The sequence below is a fragment of the Anas acuta genome, chromosome 11 (assembly GCF_963932015.1).
Source record: "Anas acuta chromosome 11, bAnaAcu1.1, whole genome shotgun sequence".
Lineage (NCBI taxonomy): Eukaryota > Metazoa > Chordata > Aves > Anseriformes > Anatidae > Anas > Anas acuta.
Window position 1 is genome coordinate 961,532 of NC_088989.1, and position 17,725 is coordinate 979,256.

The window sequence follows — 17,725 nt, forward strand, 5'->3', positions numbered from 1 at the left end:
CTGGTGGCCCCCCAGCTGCTCCTGTGGTGACCCTCAATGCTGTAAGGATGGCCCTGGGGGTGGGTGCCTTAGCCTGGCCTTACAGGTGGGATTTTCTCCTTGCTTGGGAGAAATAATGCTCACGTGGGAGCAAAAGGCCTTGGGAGCCTGAGAGAAGCACTTGTTTATGAGGAAACGGGTGTTGTGTTAATCTGTAACTGAAGGGACTTTGGGAGACAGGAATGCTGCCTATAAATACCACCTGAAGAAGCCCTGGTCCCTGTGGGAGCCCAGGAGAGGTCTTGTGGTAACCCCTGAATTCCTTCTGGTGTGGCCCGTCCATGCAGAGGGACCTGAGGAAGCCAGCGGGCTGACCCACAGACCTCTAATGGTCGGGGATCTCCTGCATGGGCACCGGGCACCGTGCCACTCAGCGTGCTGAAGAAGTTTTTTATCTCATGCCATTCTGATAATCCTCATCAATCTCTTCAGTGCTCTGCTTTGATGACTGTAGGTTTGTTTTAAACTAACGGCTTTGTGAAAAAAACACCCACACGGCTTCTGCGAAATCAGTTGTTTGTAAACTCCTTAATTCCAGGGAACACCGAGCTCCTCTGCCATCAGTTTGGCACCCTGTGCTGTGGCGGGTGGCCGTGCAGGTGGGTGCACCCATGGGGAGAAGCCGGGGGGTGACGTGCTGGCAGAACACAGGGTGTCGGGAGGGTGCAGAGGGTGCTGGCAGCTCTGGGACTGAAGCAGGGCTGCAACGACAGGGCCAGTGCCTGGGAGGGCTGTGGGTATCTCGCTGTGCAGACCATGGCGGTGTGCTGTAGGACGGGCTGTGCGGAGGCGATGAGCTGAGCAGCAGCCATCTCCCGGCACAGCAATGCTGCCTTGGCCGGGACCCAGTGCCGAATTTAGGAGGTGCAGCTGCTGCGGGTGGAGGGGCTTTACCCTGCACACCCGGGGGCTCTGCACCGCCGAGGATGGGCTGGGGCCGGCGGTGGGGCGCAGCTCCTGCCCTGAGCCCCGTGTCCTGCCCTGTGCCCCGGGTGCCCGGCGGCGTGAGTCACGGGCTGATTTTGGCTGGGGCCCGGCCGCTCCTCGGCTGCCTGCACGCAGGCACGCGGCTCTGGTGTCTCGGGCGTGGGAGGAGGAACGTGAACCCAGGCGGTGTTAGTGTGCAGCTAGGAAGCTGTCTCAGGTGGCAATGGGAGAGTACTCTGTCTCACCACACAGGTTATAAATAAATCTGAGTACTTCGGGAGTGGGTCACCACGTAAAAGCTTCTGGTGCCCAAAGTCTGCAGTGGGCTAACAGTAATGTCGGTTTGTTGCTAATTAGCAGGAACCGCAAACTTAATTGCTGAGTGTAGGCAGTAAAGCAATGTAAGTTTTAGCAAATACTTGATCCCTAGTGGATGGATGTGGACGAGATGTGCTGAAAGAACTTGAAGGTTTTCCTGCACCAGCCTGCCCAGGCTCCAGGCAAGCTGAGGGCACAGTGCTTGCAGGACGTCTGGCTGGCTCTGGGAGGGCTTCGGGCTCCTGCCAAGGTCTGTGCTGCTGTGTCTGGGTGCTCATGGATGCTCTGGGCACAGCTGCCCGCAGCACAGTGGCCTGGGATCAGTCTGGATGTGAGACTCCACTGTTGGAGCTTAGTTGAATAATAGGGCTTGCCTATGGGGTTGCTTCTTGGTCCCTGCTTGACAAACCTTCTCCAGCACGGGTGCTGTGAAATGCTGGGTTTACCTCCGAGTCTTTGGGGTATGGTTCCCTTTGCTTTTCTATGCACCTCTGGTGCTATAGCTGGGTGTCTGCAGGCACCTGATGGAGCTGCAGCCCAGCCGCACTGAAATTCAAACCTTTCCTTATGGGAATGTTTGTTAGAAAGCCTTGTGACAGGTTTCTCTCTGCAGAAACAGTGACCATTGTCCCCCAGATTAGCCCTGCACTTGGTCTGAAGGAGAGTATTTCTTTTTCTAAACAAATTATCAAAGTCTAAGCTGGTTTGTGGGCTGGTGGGACTGGTGCTGTGAATTTAGAAGCCTTCTAGAGGTCAGAAAAATAATCTGCTGCTTAGAGCCAGCAAGTGAAATGTATTTCTCTAGAGTGGAGAAGAATAAAGCAGAAATAAAGCTGGCTTGTATGAAATCAAAGCTCATATGAAAATAAATAGATGAATTTCAGTGAGCAGTGAAAGAAGAAATTGGGAGCTTTTGCTGTCAAGTCCTCGGAGAGCATGCGGTATGTTGTAGGAGAGAGGAAAGCCAGATACGAAGTGGTGCTGGTAAATTAGCCCTTTGGTTAAAGCAGGAGGGAAGATTCAGTGAATCAGTCTTCACCTTAGGGCTTTTCATCCTTCAGCTCAGCCTTGTGTGTGTAGCAGGGAAGCCAATGGATGAATCTGTTCTGAGCAAGTGGGAAGCATTGCCAGATGGGATTGAGCATAAGGGCTTGCTCCTGCTTTCAGTGCTTGGAGCAGAGTTCTCCTTTCATCTTTTTTTAATGACCAAAACAAAAACTACCTTTCATGTCTCCTTCCCACATGCATCCTTTAGCCCCTCTCTGCTGCAGCTGAAAGCTCAGGTTTAGTGATTCATTCCTTAGTGGTGCTTCTCCCTGAAAACATGAGCCTGAGAGTGGTAGTGATGTGTGAGCCTCTCTGGTTTCTCCTGTATGTTGCCACTGTGCTGCTTTAACTCAGAAGCAAGAGGCTGGGTTTCCTCTGGTGGCAGATGAATGTGAGTGCAGTCTGGGTTGCACTGGGGATGCCTTTCTCTTGCTTGGGTGCAAAAAGACTGCACACCTGGCCCATGGATCTGCCAACACCTGCTCCTCTCTTCATCCTCCTTCCTTGGCTTGGAAGAGCACCAGAATGAAGTGTGGGAGATGACCTTGCCGTGTGAGGATTGCTGCACCTTGTTTGGTGTGCAGAAATTTATTACTGAAGCCAACAAATTGGATCAAAATGCACAGGAGGATAAAAAGCTTCAGGTAAGAAACAATTTAATGCATATTTTGTGGTCAACTTGAGAACACTTTAGGGAGTTGTGTGTCGTTCCAAGTGAGAAAACGATAGGGTCAGGCCTCAGTCCGCCTTGCTCTTCCCTTCTGTTGCTGGGTCTCCCCTCAGGGGGCTGTGAGGCACAGCACCCCTTCATCGTAAGCAGCACCTTGCCCCCTTCTTGCCTGCATCTCCTCTCCTGTTAGCACGGAGCAGGAATCCAGCCTTGCTGGAGCTGCTGGTGTCAGAGCCCTCCGGTGAGAGACCTGGGGCTGCCCTGGAGCCCAGCTCCTGGCTGGGGGCCTGGTGGGTTGGGCTGCTGCCTGCTCCTCAGCACGCTCGTGAGATGCTTTGGGTAGGGACTTGATGGTATTATTATTTCAGAGACAGCTGAAGTTAAGTAGCTTGTAAACAAAAGTTTGAGCAGGAGCTCTGTCACGTCTAATATCAATTACAATTACATTTCACTGAGGTGGAAGTACAGAGCAACATTCATTTATCATTCAAGTCATCTTAGTTTGTTTCAATTCAAAGCAGATTGCCCTTTAGAAGAGAGAGAAAAGCCTATGAATATCAAATTCGTGCCCTCGTGGGTACACAAACACCTAGCCTTTCTGCATTCTTGTCTGTGCTGCAAAAACTCGTGCAGCAGACCAAACTTCTCGGCGGCACAGCGGTGGGGGTGAGCTGTCCTGGTGGAGCTGTGTCACCCGTAGTGGAGCCCCACGGCACAGAGTGGGGATGAAGGCTCGGCTGTGGCACACACATAGTAATGTTCCTTCTCTGTGAAGTGAGAAGGAGCTGCCTGACCCCGTGTGTCCTGTCTGGAGCTCGGCCTTGGTGGGGGAGCTCTGCCTCAGGAACCGGGGTGCCAGGTGGGCCAGTGCCCTGACCGCCAAAACCCTTTCACTCCTGAGCACTTGGCTTCAAATGAAGCCATCACCTATCCTATTTCTGTGTAATGGGGGGGCTAGAGAAGGGAAAGCACTGTAGAAATATGATCTGCGATCAGCAATTCTTCCTTCCCTCCTGAACTTGGGATCCCACGGTGCCCCCCTTCTCCACTGCGGGCCCGGGGGCTGTCTGGGAGCAGCCCCACCAGGCTGTGTTTACAGCTTGTCCTAGTCTCAGCTCTTTTCTCTCTCACACCAGCACTCTAAATTCCTTTGGATTTTCATTTTAAAATAGCTTGGCTTGGCTTTGCCTTATCAAGCAAGTCTTGTCTTGATTTATCACTTGTGACATACCCGGTTGGGTAGTCTTATGATCAGATTTAACCAGTTTGTGTGCTGCCCATTAGAACTAGGGTCCACAATTGCCTTTGGCTATTACTTATCCTGGTGTATAGGGTTTTATTGTTTCCTTTTTTCTTTAATCAAAAAGCAGTTAGCTGTAGAAAAATGCTTGCCCTTCCAGCAAAGAGATGCATTGCTGCAATCTGTAAGCTCAGGGGTCAGGTAATGAGGGAGGACAGTGTTGGTGTGCAGAAGCTTGCAGTCACTGATGAGGCGGCTGTTCTGCATCAAGCTGCGATGAAAGCAACAGGAAACTGGGCAGTTAAAGCTGGCTGCCAAGAACATGACCCGAAACAGGGGCTCTGCAACACAGCTTTAAGGTGAGAATAAAGCGAGCGTGCCTGGGCTGAGCCATCACACTGGGGCTCACTTGGGCTCGGCCCAAGCTCCAAAGCCTGTTCTGTGGGGACACAAACCCCCGTGGTGATGCACGGGCACCTGCAGCATTTGTGAACATGCTGGGATGTGGTGTGGGCTGGGGGGCCAGCTGGGCAAGATGGGCAGCACCAATGGCGTGCAGTGCCCTGCTACTTTTTCCCTGAATTTTTAGGACTGGGTAACTTTGCTGTCTGGATCTCCTGTATCATTTAGCTTTGTGTGCAGCACCTATTGCCAAAACAATGCGAAGCTCAACCAAAGCTGCAGTTGTTAAAACAAGCAAACGCCTCCCTGACAGACTGGGGCAGCCGTTCCTGCAGGAGCTCGCTGACAGCTGGTGTGAAGCACCGCTCAGGGGCCGCTTCCCCCAGCAAGGCCAAGTCAAATTCAGGTTCCCAGCTCTGCCAGTTCGAGTGGGAAGAGCCCTCCACGAGCAGCGGGGAGCTGGGGCTGGTACCACTCGGCTCATTAGGCTCGATGTGGTGATGGTGGCCCCAGGCTCCTTCCTCATTCCGCAGCCCTATATTCTCTTTGGCACAGAGAGCCCTGTTGTGCTGGAAGGACAGACCCTAAATGCAACTCTGGCTCTGCTCCTTCATGGGTATGAGCCCCTAAATAACTGGAGGACCGCAGTGACCCCCTTGGGTGTGAGGGGAGGCTGGGAGAACAGACCTGGAGTGCTTCTTGTGGCCTCCTCTGGGTGTAGCAAACCTGCTGCTCACAAAGGAAGGTCTTATAGATGATTCTAGGACTCCAGTTTCCTCCCAGGCTGATAATTTTTGGCAGTAAAGAACAGATTTGAGAGGGAGGAGACCAAGCATTTTGCCCTCCTTTTCCAAGCGAGACTGGGGCAATTTCCAGCAGTATGATGAGGTGAGCAGGCTGCAGGGTGTCTGGCCTGGTCATCCAGGCGTGTTGCTCTAGCCATGCTGGTGCCTGTAGTGTCTGGAAAGCCCTTTGCTTCTCCAGTAGGAGCAGCTGACATCTCCTCTTCCCAGTCCGGGAGGTTTTATGGTGCTCTCTTGTGTGCACATGGGTGCTGTGGAGGGGCAGCGTGGTCCAAAGACCAGGGCTCAGAAGCCCAGTCCTTTGACAGAGCCTAGGCTAAGTTGGGCTCTGTATGAATAAAACACTACACGAATTGCAGTGCACAAGGCAGCCAAAACTGAAATGCCAACCTGAAAAGCAGGGCACGTTACCTCTCATAAATAAGAGACGCTGCTCTCTGGATGATGTCAGTGCGGAGATGTGCAGGGCGATGCTGGCGGTGTTGATCGATATTGCTTGGCTGTGGCATGTCCGAGAGGCTCTTAAAGCCTACAAATAAAACCATCCTCTCAAGCCCTGGAAGGGGGGTTGGTCTCTTAATAACAGTGCAGAATATAGAAGCCTATTTCTAGCACTGGGAGCTTTGCACGTGAAAGGCTTCAGCTGCTCTTCCCTGTTCTGTTCTTGTCCTCACAGCATTTCAGCATTGTCGCTGCTTCCCCAGGCAGTGCCTGTCTCAGTGCTGGGGTGGACGCGGGCTCCCATCTAACCTATCCTCCCCACAAAACAGCAATTTTAGGGCCAAGGTCCATGTACGAGTGGGGTTCCTGTGGCAGCAGTAGGTGGATGGCAGGACTGGGGTGGGCACTGCAGGTGGGATGAACAGTGCTCACAACAAAAAGTGAGGATTCCTGAGCAGCAGAGGACCAGAGGCTGGTCTGGCCCTGAGCCCCCCCTGGCTGTTCTGCACAGGTTGCTGATGGCTGCATGCTCCTGCCTGTGAGGTTTAAGTTGTTGCCACTTGCGCCGTGAAACTTAGCACCTTCTGCCATGTGGTGACGGTCAGGACTGCAGCAGGAGAGATCCAGGCGTACACCTCATCCCAGTGCAAGGCAGACACATCGCAGAGTTCCAATATAGTTCATGATTTTCAGTTTGATTTACTGCTTGGGAAGATGGGTTTTGGAGTGGAAATGAAAACTCGGTGGTTATTGCTAGAGCCTGATGTCAGTTATGTTCTAATTTCTGCCCTTGATAAATGGTAGCACTGTAAGTATTTTCTTCCCAGCCTGTCGTTTCATCCATCAGCCCACATGTGATGTGTGCCCTTGCAACCTGCCCGTGGTCTTGCAGTCGAAGCAATAACGCCGGCGTGCTCCGGGCCCTGCGAGCGGAGGTGGGTGCCCGGTGGGAGCTCCGGAGGAGGGCAGAGGTGGTTTGGTGGAGGCGGGTGCTGCTCTGGCCGTGCTGAGCTCCCCGTCCCCGGGGAGCAGCAGAGCCCTGCTTGTGGCTGCCCTGACCATGCCAGCAGCTCCTCGTCTCCACACACTTTGGCCACAGGCTGGCGTGGGAGCCGTGCAGCGCGGGCACTCGGAGAGGCTTCTGTGCCAAAAATACTGATGGGCTATTTGTTGAATTACCCTTTTGCAGCATTGCTGTGCCAGCCTGCCTGGAGACTGAGAGGAGCTGCGTGGGGACAGGCAGGAGCTCGTGGTCCTGTGGGTGCTGCTGGGGTTGTGGGGCAGTGGGCAAAGCCTGTGGGGGTGAGCACCTCGCTGTGGGGGCTTTCTGTGGGGAGAGCGGGGATGCTGCTGGTGCTGCCTCCTCCAGCTCTGCTTTAATTTCACAGAATTGCCTGGAGACCTGCTCTGCATCTCGGTCTGCTGAGTAGAGGGTAGGTTGTGGGGCCAGGCTGGGTACCAGGCACCTCCCTCCTCTGCAGCCCCTGTCAATACAAAGCACGTTTCCTCTGGGAGGTACCAAACCACACAGAGGAAGCATTACCTCTGTATTTTCAGCAAAATCTCAGTTATTGAAAACAAAATAATCCACATGTCTTGAACAAATATTATGACATTTCATTATTCACACTAAGCGTGATAAGTGAGTTGTTTTAGGGACTGTGGTACATGATTTATTTAGTTTGGATGTGGGTATAAATTCAGTCTTTGGAGGAAGCACTGTAACTCTGTAGGAATGCAGATGCTCTCATGTCCACTGGAGCATAGCCAGTACCTAGTACCTAATTTGTATTGTTTTAGTGTAAACAGGGCACACGAGGCCCTTCGGAACTTACAGAAACCAGGTGATTTTGCCAGTGCGTGTTTAAGAAGAGCTGCACAGTGAAAGATGTGTATCAGATCCTCAAGTGGAGAATCATAGGATGGTTTGGGTTGGAAGGGACCTTAAAGCCCACCCAGTTCCAACCCCTGCCATGGGCAGGGACCCTTCCCACCAGACCGGGCTGCCCAAAGCTTGGCCTTGAACACCTGCAGGGATGGGGCACCCACAGCTTCTCTGGGCAACCTGTGCCAGGGCCTCATCTTATAGCGAAGAATTTCTTCTGAATATCTAATCTAAACCTTCCCTATTTCAGGTTCTTTCAAGTTGCCCCCTGCTGTGGTGAGGGGCTCAGCTGGAATGGGGTGTGTGGTGCCTGGTGGGGCCAGGTCTGGTGCAGGAGTCCTCGTGGTCTGAACTGCGGGTGCTGGACGTGGCTGGGGACCTGACTGGCTTGTAGCTACTGGAGCAGTTGCTTCTTCTATGACTTATTTTTCTGTCTGAGTTTTAATTTTTGCTTCAAAGCCCACGACTCTCTTCTAGGCCTCCGTGATGGATAGCTGCTCTACAAACCAAGCTGTGCTCTATTAAAAGGAACATTTTAGCTGCAAGACAAGATGGTGAAGGCTGGAAGAGCTGTCAGATTTTTTCTTGTCTTTAAGTATCCGAGAGCCAAATCCCATGACGTGCTGCACCCTGTATCTGCCACGGCTAAGGCTACTGGCTGTCAGCAGCTCCAGCAGGGACTGGCGGTGCCACCAACCCGTGAGTGTGCTTAATGCTGGAGCTTTCCAGGGGTTAACACAGGGCTATTTGCATTTTTATGGGTGTTGGCTGTCCAGGGCTATTTATGACAGCAGAACTGAATTAATATTCATAGACTTTCCCCTGACTATACGATATAAATCGTGAATGGCTGTGACAGTGTGCCCTTGTTCAAACCACAGCATGGCTGTTGCTTGGACTCTAGCTGGACGATATTTGTGCACAAATTTAACCTTTCTTGACAGAGTCCTGGGACAAATGGGAGCTGTGCCATAGCCTTCAGCAGTGCAGGAGCAAGTCTGGTGGTCACAGGATGATGTAGGAAAAGCTGGGCTGGGTGCTGGTGCAGGGCAGAAGCTCCTGCAGCCATGTAGGCCCTCAGTGAATGTGCTGGTAGCTGGGGTGACCCAACAGCTACAGGGCACCTGGCTATGGGGTTGTGTCAATGGACAGGAGACTTGGGGCTATCAGCCCCAGTCCTGGACCTGAGCAGCCTTCCAGCTGTCACAGAGGCTTTGCTGAATCCGTTTAGGCCTGAAGGACACTAATACGGACATTTGTGCTGTTTCCCATAGAAAAGTGTTCAAGCACATGCTAACCCTGCAGCCAGCCCACCAGGGTCCCGGAGCAGCTGGGGCACCTGGATGTGTTGGGGTGATGAGGATGAGGAGACGTCTGCTACTCAGGGAGACATGGTGCCCCGGTGGCCTTGTCTGAGCCCAAGGAGAGAGGGGAGTGCTTGCAGGTGCTGAAGGAAAAATGCTGAGCGAGCCACGCTGAAGCTGAGTGAAAAGACGGGCAAAAAGAGAGCAGAAGAATCCCCAACAGTCTGGATGGAATAGAAAGTGGAAGAGGGTCTAACAAGCTCCCAGCTGTGTTGAGAATCAAAAGGGATTGTCTGTGTGTGTCAATCCCTCATTGGAACCAGTATCCATATGTGGAAGAAAGCGATGCTGCTTTTCTTCTTCCACACACTATTTCTGGTGCTCTCTAAAGTCATGCCCAAGACTCGCTGGTATTTTATGAAGAAAACTCAGTCTTCAGGGAAAGCAGTGCCAGAATACCAGAAAAATAGATACTCTAATAGCCGTGCGATTGGATAAATGTTATTCTTTCCCTTGTTTTTATAATAAGAAAAAAAATTGTGAGAAAGCTTTATCACCACAAAGATTGACATCTTCCATCATTTAAGCCTTACCACTTAGATATGGAGAGGAAAGGGAAAAGTTGCACATCCCTGAAGAAAACGAATGAGCAAAGCGTGCCAGAGCCCCCGGAGTGCCGTGCAGCAGCCCCAGGGAGCCTGCAGAGGCCGGTTGGGCTTCGGGCTGATGGGCAAGGTAATGCCACAGGTAACAGATCGATATTGTGGCCAGGTTACCTGTGCCAGAGGGAGATGCTGCTGTGCGTCCTTGCAGAGAGGAAGGGCCTGGCTCCAGCTGTGTCCTTGCAGGGGAAGGAGCGAGTCTGACAGCTGCTGTGCATGGTCTCCTCTCATCTGTTTGTGCGTCCTCTCCTGGGAAGGGAAGGGAGAGCCTGGGGGCAATGTGCAGGGCAGGGGGGAGCCAAAATGCATCTCCTGGGCTGGGCTGTGGGACCCGGTGCGGTGCCACGGGTCCCAAGGGGCAGGTGGGTCATTGTTCTCGCCAAGGCCAGCGCTGTGAGCCTGGATTTCAGCGGGTATTGAGATTTAGTCACCGGTCCTGTCTGCAGGGGTGGAGAGCTGAGAAGTCCAGGGGATGAGCTGCCCTTCCTGACCTACCAGCAGGAGTCCATGGCGAGCTAAACCACGTCCCTTGGTGATAAAAAGCAGCCTGAAGCCCTGCTGTTACTGTTGGTTTGGAGCCCTTTTTTGGAAAAAGCCAAAATTATGCATCTTCAGGACACAGTGGTTATAAGCAGAAGGGTAACATTTTCCAAGGGTTCTTTCCCAGGCAAGTATAAATACACATGTGAATATTTTGTGTGCTCATGCCTGTTTTGTCATGTTGTTGGCTGCAAATGCCCCTCCTCCACCTAGGCAGAGCAATCAAAAATGCCATTTTGACATTTTCAGCTGGATTTTTTCCAATGCTATTCTATGGGTACTTTGAGGGCCGATGCACAAGAAAGCTTTGTCTGCTTGTGTTTCTGTTGGGAGCAGGACAGAACATGAGCCTAAACGCCCTGGGGAGGTGCTGGGTGTTGGGAGGGCCGTGTCCCATGGTGAGGACTGAGTGGGGGCTGTCCTCCCCACCCTGGGGAGCCTCTTCTGCTTCGGGGTGGTGGTGGGGCTTGGGCTGCCCCTCAGGCCATGGCCACTTGGTGACTTCACGGTGTTTTGGGAGGCATGGCCCTGTCCTTGGTGGGCCTCTGCCTCCTGGTTTGGTGACACTGCCACACTGCAGTGAAATGCACGGGTGGGCATCTGGGAGAGTGGGGACACCTTACATGCACACGGTGTTGCTGATTTCTTGTTGGACTCACGGCTGTTTGTGATGCCCAACCAGAGCTGCATCTTGTTCTGTACAGCTGAACCTGATCTCGTGGTGCTGAGTGAGGTGAAACAGGTTTGTAATGCGTGTGGGGAAACCGCGCTTCTGGGGCATCCTCACTGTGTGCTGAGACCTTGTTCTCCAACAATAGGGACAGTTCCTGTCTGGGACGAGGAGTGATGTCTGCTCACTGGTGCTGCTGTCGGGCTGCAGGTACAAAGGCAAGAGGATGATTTGTGTTTCAAAAGCCCCCTGCAACTCCAGGTTCCTGGTTTTGAAATGTGACAGTCTGGCTTCAGCCTCCAGCTCAGAAAGTAGCAGGGGCTGAGGCCAAGCTCCCGGATTGCTCCGTGTTGCTCTGGATTAGACCCCCAGCCATCCTCCTTTTGATGCTATTGCTTTTGATGCTTTGCTTTGTAATCCTTTGCTAGTCTTTGTGAAATGTCTGTAAAATGAACACAGCAGCAGTCTGTCAAGGATCCGAGCCCTGCACCTGATGGAAGCAGCACTGCTGGCAGTAGCTCTGGGCTTGCTCCTGGCTGGGGACAGAGGGGCCAGGGTAGGCAGGAGGGATGGGATGGGATGGAGGCAGCCACAGGGGTGGGTGAGAGCCGCGTGGAAATCCCCAGCCCCAACCTGCTGCATCGCCCTGTCTGAAGTGCCACTGGTCCTTTAGGAAGAACACTGCTTGGGGGTGTGTGGAAGGCCGCAGAAGTGGGTTTCCAGACATGATGTTGAAGGTGGCCATGGGATGGAGTTCCTCTGTGATGAGCAGTGCTCGCGGTGAGACTGCTCATTAGCATTTAAATAGCGTGATTTCAGGTCTGGATACAGGGCAACCTGAGTAGCTTGAGGTGAAGTTTAAAAATTTGAGCTGTCAAAAGCAGAAAAGGACTTTTGAAAACATAACACTGTTTTCCCCGTTACTTGTGTAACTAAATCAGCTAGCCCATGTCTCATCTACAGTCCAATCTCCTTTTATAGTAAAAACAAATATTGGAGGGACTCAGGGCCAAATGCTTTTATTTTTTTGTCAATCTACATTGTTGGCATGACTTCCAGAGCTGCTGAGCTATCAAATCTGGACCAAAGTCAGGAGAAGTGAGGATGGGTTGCACCTTGCAGGGCTGGGCTGCATCCCTGCTGCATCCCGGTGAGACCTCGGGCAGCCCCAGCACTGGTAGTACCCAGCAACAGAATGCTTTTATTAACAGGAGTCAATTTCTTCAGCATTTGAGTGAAGGAAGATGGGGAGACAGGTCCTAAAATTGTCCTTCCATAGCAATACTTGTGCAAGAAATATGTGACCTTATGAGCCAGAATTGGCCTGGCCTTGTACCAGGACTGAGCTGTCTCTAAAATGGTTGGATCAGTGCAAATGAAAGCTTTGGATTGAAGGTATTTGCAGAGGGTCAAATGTGGTCCTACTCAGGAGGTGGCCGCGCTCCAATAAAGATGACTGCAAATTTTCTTTTGCTTCCTTCACAGCTCTGTACCCTGCAGGTCTGAATACTGAAGTGACACCGTGCACCAGGTCTTGCCTTCATCTTTCAAAATTGATTATAGGCAGGTTTGTAGCTGCCGCTCTGCAAACAGTGTGGAGAGCAGTGTTTGACTTGCTGACACAGCCATTGGTAATTGTGGCAAGTAGTGTTCAAGTCTTGTTAAAAAAAAAAAAAAATCAATCTTGATGATTAAGCTAAAGGAATAAATGGAAGAGGGCAAAGTAAGCCGAGTCCTGGTAGAGAAATGCACTGCAGTCAGCAGGACACTGTTGATTTCAGGGATCCTTTGGCCCAGCTTTAAAATGTGATCGTGCCTGTTCTGATGCTGCTGCGGTGTTCAGTGCTTTTGGGATGTTTCACCTTCTCTTGTGACGGTTGAACAGATATGGCTATTCCGTCTTTAAAAATGTCATTAATGAAATATTAGGGGACCTTTGGGAAGGTTCCCCTTAGTACTTAGTTGGAATTGAAATTGTGGTGCTGGGACTTCAAAACTTTTGTTCATGTATTGAATTCAAATCTGCAGTACTACTGGAGAAGTTTGATAGGCTGAGAATCTGTAAAGATGGGTCTAAGCATTGCTGGTAGTATTCCTATAAAATAGTTGTTATTTTAAAGTTTTTATATAGACTCTTCAAAGGAAGTGAAGGAGAAGCTTTCATGAAGGGGTGACTGGTGAACAGGTACCTCTAGGTGTTTGGATTAAAAAAAAAAAGTTGGATAACAGATTTGCTAGCCTTAGATATTTTGTCAAGTTGGATTGATTTAGTTAATTTTGTTTTGGTTCAATGAAGTACGGGAGAGAGGATCTGGGCATTGAGATATTTTGATAGAATTAAAATCTCTCAGCCTTTGATTTGGAAGTGACTTTCCCTACAGGATTTTCCATTCTACCTAAGGCACGGAAAGCGAACAGCCTAAATATTTGACTGAGGTTTGTTCTGTATCGAGTGGGCTTGTTTTGGTTTAGACAAACCAAGCTAGTATCTTCCATCGGGTGTTTTGAACCGGGCGTGGGGACTGAAAGCCCCCAGGGTCCGAGGGGCTTCGCACCCCGGCTGCTGCCGCCGCTGGTCCCGGGTCGCGCAGCCCCTCCACGTCCCCCCCAGCTCCGGCACAGCCTGGCTGCGCTCCCGGGCAGCGTTGGGGCTGTTCTAACACGGGGGATTTCGGCTCTCTGTACCGCCCCCGGGTACTTGGTGCATGCCGCAGGGTGCGGAGCGCAGCCCCCGGGGGCCGGGTGCCGGCAGCCGGCGCGGTGCGGGCGCGGAGCGCGGCCCCGCAGCACCACCTAGCGCGGCCCCGCCGCACCGCTGCTGCCTGCATGCCCTCCCAGCTCCGGCTGCGGGTGGGTTTTGGCCAAACGCAAAGCTCCCAGGGCCCAGCAGCCTGCGGCGGGGCAGCTGCAGCTCGCACACCCACCCCCTCGCTGCCCGTGCGCTCAGGGCGCGCTGGGCAGCACGCTTACCCCGCGGTGCTGTCACCACCCCAAAAGCATTGGGAAAGATCCGGTTATTGGGAGTGTTAGGTGCTGTGTTAGATGCAGCATGTACCACTCAGGGAGCTATTTTTTGAGGTGAGCACACAGGGTGCCCAGCAGCAGTGCTGCCAGTGGGGCAGGCAGAGATGTGTCCTGCCTTCCTCTCTCCTTCCCGCACCATCCCTGCCACCCTCCGCGACTTTTCAGGCAGAGGAGCAGTGGGAGAGGAGCAGAGATCCGGGACTGGCCCCTGTGCAAGAGGAGCAGCAGGACTTCTCCCAGCAGTGCTTGTTTGCTCCTCAAAACCAGTGGAGAGGTTAGCCCTGAGCATGCAGAGGGCAGCAATGGAAGCAAACGTGACTTCCAGTGCACCCAGTCGTGGCTGCTCAGTGGCAAACCTATAGCCAGATCTTTTCTGAGGTGGGGGCTCTGCTCACAGGGGAAATCACTGATTTAGCCTATAAAAGAAATCTCCACATGGATAACTTTAAACGAAGCATGAAAATTGCTGATGAATCTTGACTGGTGCTTTGTGCCTGCTGCCCCCTGCAGCATCCTGGTGGTGTGGTGGCACGCACCAGAGCACGCCTTCATTTCAAAACCACCAAATTGTTATCTTCAGGTCTGTATTTTTGGATAAGTATCTGCTCTGTGTACCTATTCTGACAGAGTTATTTTTACCTGTTAGAACAACCATTTTTTGGTGCAGTTATATTTATTACTTCTTCCCTTCATGGCTTAATGATAAGAAAAGATAACTCTGGTTCTGGCAAGAAGCGTTGTTTTTCTGCTTTAAATAATGATAGTATTTTAATAGCTGCAGATAAAGGATTAGCACTTGGGCTTGGCAAAGACCTGCTTTTACTGCTTGAAATAGTCTGGAGTGTGCGTTTGGAGTGGGCAAGTTGCCACTGGAAAGGATTTGTACCCACCCAAAGGAACAAAGCCCAGCTATTTTTACTCCTGGGATAAAATGGGACGGGGCAGAAAAGCTTATCTCGGACAGGTTTTGGGTGACCGCAGCTCACTGGGGCACGGCGCCTGGCCGGCTGCTCCTGTTGTGTGGAGCAGGTCTCGGGGCAGAGCCAGGGGCAGCAGTGACCCTTCCCGGTGGGACCATCCCTGGGCTCCTGTTGGGTGTGAGGGGCACGGAGGTGGCTGCTGGTGAGCGGTGGCACCTGTGGCGAGCAGTGCTGGGAGCATGGAGGGGAGGGAGCGCGTCCCCTCTGCTCTGGGGGCAGAGAGCACCTGTGACACCTTGCAGCGTTGCTCAGGCAGCAGAGGGAGGTGTGAGGGAGGAGACATCAGTTGTGTGATGGGGTAAGAATTGAGGACTGTGGGGCTGCTTTGAAGCCTACAAACCTCTGGGCAGCTTTCTGTCAGCTGGAACTACATCAGGCCCCATCTGACGGGAGGAAAACAAGATCCAATTTATACTAAATTGGATCAAAAGTACTAACATCTGAAATTGAAAACCTGCGCATGCAGTAAGTGTTTCACATGACTGCACAAGGAAGTGAAGAACATTAGGAAACACAGAAGAAAAAAATAGCCAGAAATGTCACTAGGGTGTCCAGAGAGGTTTTGGACAGATGCTGCTGTGTCGGTGCCCCTCTGTACCACCTGCTGCTGCTGACTTTTATTTTCTGAAAGCCTGCATGCTCGCAGCAGCAGTAACAAGCGTGTCCATGGCTTTGCACGTGGCCTTCAGTCCTGAGCTGCTGCTTGCTTTCCAGGTGCATGTGGCTGACACAGATGTACCGGTGAAGCACTGCTTGTGTCTCCAGAATCTGCTCTCAGGTTAGCAAGTACCTAATAATTACACCAGAAAAAGCTAACACCAAGAGCTGTGGGCACGTGGAGCTTCAGGCAGTGCCGTGTGGGTGTGCAGGCAGCTCCCCCTCCACAGCCAAGCAGTGCCTCGAGCCCACAGTCGGTGTTGTGCCTCCTCCTCTGGAGAAGGTACCATGCCTTGCACCACTGGGCTTCAGGGGCTGCAGGACACGCGGTCTCCACAATTTCCAGCATCTTCCTCTCCAGTGGGTCTTCACTTTGGGAAGCCAGCACGGTCTGCGTGGGCTGCTTGGCACTTTCCTTCCGGGCAAGATTTTGCTTTGTCCAGCTTTGACATTAATTCATTATTTCCCAACATCTGCGTTGTTTGTTAGAGGGGAGTGGCTCAGGGGGGCTGGGTTTCATTGCTGCCAGCACAGAATTCACAGAAAACAGCGTATTGCAGGGGAGATTGCGAGGACAGGACCATCTTGGTTCCTAACCTTTGAAAATGGAACAAGACGTGAAAGCAGACAGTAAGTAAAGCTAAAAGAAATAGATTGCATGCCATGCCAATGAGTTCCTCTATTAATTGTATTCAGTTGTACTTCTTAACATATTCCTAAAATGTGTTTTCAAGCAATATGTTAAAAATTAACTGTTTTGAGAAGGGAACTCCTCTTCTACCAAATGTCAGTGTGTGCGTTCTCCCAGGCAGCGCTTGTGGAGAGGGTCAGCGCATCTCTTGTGCCATGTCTGTGAGCTACAGGTGTTGCTGCTCACTTAAGTCCAATGAAAAGCCTAAGCTGAGGCTTGTTATCTTTTAACAGAATGCTGCTTAATCAAAATATCTCTCGTGATGGCGCTTTGATCTTATGCCCTTGACTATATCTTCTTCATTAGATGTTAATACGGTTCCTGAAGAAACTCTAATTATGCGGTGCCCCAGTGAAATATCACTGTCACTGTTGCTGCTGAAAAGTAATTGAGTTCTGAGGCTCCTTAATTTATGAATGAGAAAAGCTTTGATTAGCTTTAGAAATAATAATGCTGCAGGAAGTTTCTGTTTAATCAGATGGAAAAAAAAATTATTCACTGTGGTCCTGGGGGTGCTGCACGCACGGCTGACTTCCCGCTCCAACAGCCAACTAGTCAGAAGCGAGTGAAGTGATTTATGGCGACAAAAACTGCAGGGTAACCGACAGATTTTGCCAAAGACCGAACTCTCCCAAACTTTTTGGCTGTGGGTTCTATCCGAAATCCACCGAAAATGGTGTCAGTGGGCTCAGGGTCAGTCACTGCTGGCCAGCTGCAGCGTTCGCAGTCTCTGTGGCTGCCTGGAGGCTGGGAAGGGCAGCGTGGCCTTGTGCTGTGCCTGTCTGCGGGCTGGATCGCCGTGATGCGGAGCAAAACCTGGAGTATCTGATGAGTAGCAGCCGAAGTGCTGAATCTCCTGGCTTTGGTCAAAGTCCGTCTCAGACTTATTGTTGTTTCGAAGTGGAGCGATGTGTTCATGTTTATACACTATTGTGATTTCCAACATCATCACCGTAGCAACAACCCTGCTGTTGACTTATTTGCTCCAGATTTGGGATATTTTTAACCAGGTCATTTAAACCATTCCCATTGGGCTGGAATTTGGTGCTTATCTCCATCTTTTGTTGTAAACAGGTTTTAATTTAACCTTTTTGCATTAAAAATAAGTGTTCAGGTTCTCTTCAGAATGTGCATAGAAATCCAGTAAGTCTTGGAACTATCAGAAAGGATTTGCTCTGATGGTTCAAATAAGAACCTGGGAGTTCACCCTTCTGGGATGTTTCTCTGCAACACACCATGAAGCACACTTCTTCTTGTGCCTCCTGCCCCAGGTGTGCTGGGCACGGTGCTCACCCGCAGCAGGGCTGTGCCTGTCTGAATGAGCCCAGGAGAAAAAGGTGTGTAAAAGCTGCATTTTCTGAATGAGAAATTCATGAGACTTTCAGTAATATTTGCGTTTCCTTTTCCTTGTGAGTACAGCTCCGT

General features: G+C 51.5%; 1 protein-coding gene across 4 annotated transcripts in view; it reads left to right on the forward strand.

Moving 5' to 3' along the window:
- SSUH2 (ssu-2 homolog) overlaps positions 1 to 17,725 on the forward strand; it is a 30,504-nt gene that overhangs the window by 2,759 nt on the left and 10,020 nt on the right. For 2 of the 4 annotated variants that reach the window (XM_068694798.1, XM_068694795.1), the window contains exons 1-2: positions 17 to 489; positions 578 to 638. The exons of 1 other annotated variant lie outside the window; for it this stretch is intronic. In XM_068694798.1, the coding sequence (XP_068550899.1) occupies positions 484 to 489; positions 578 to 638 (67 nt within the window). In that variant the 5' untranslated portion in view covers positions 17 to 483. Of the gene's footprint in view, positions 1 to 16; positions 490 to 577; positions 639 to 16,110; positions 16,240 to 17,725 lie in introns of those variants that run through there. One more of the 4 variants, XM_068694797.1, reaches the window with a different exon arrangement.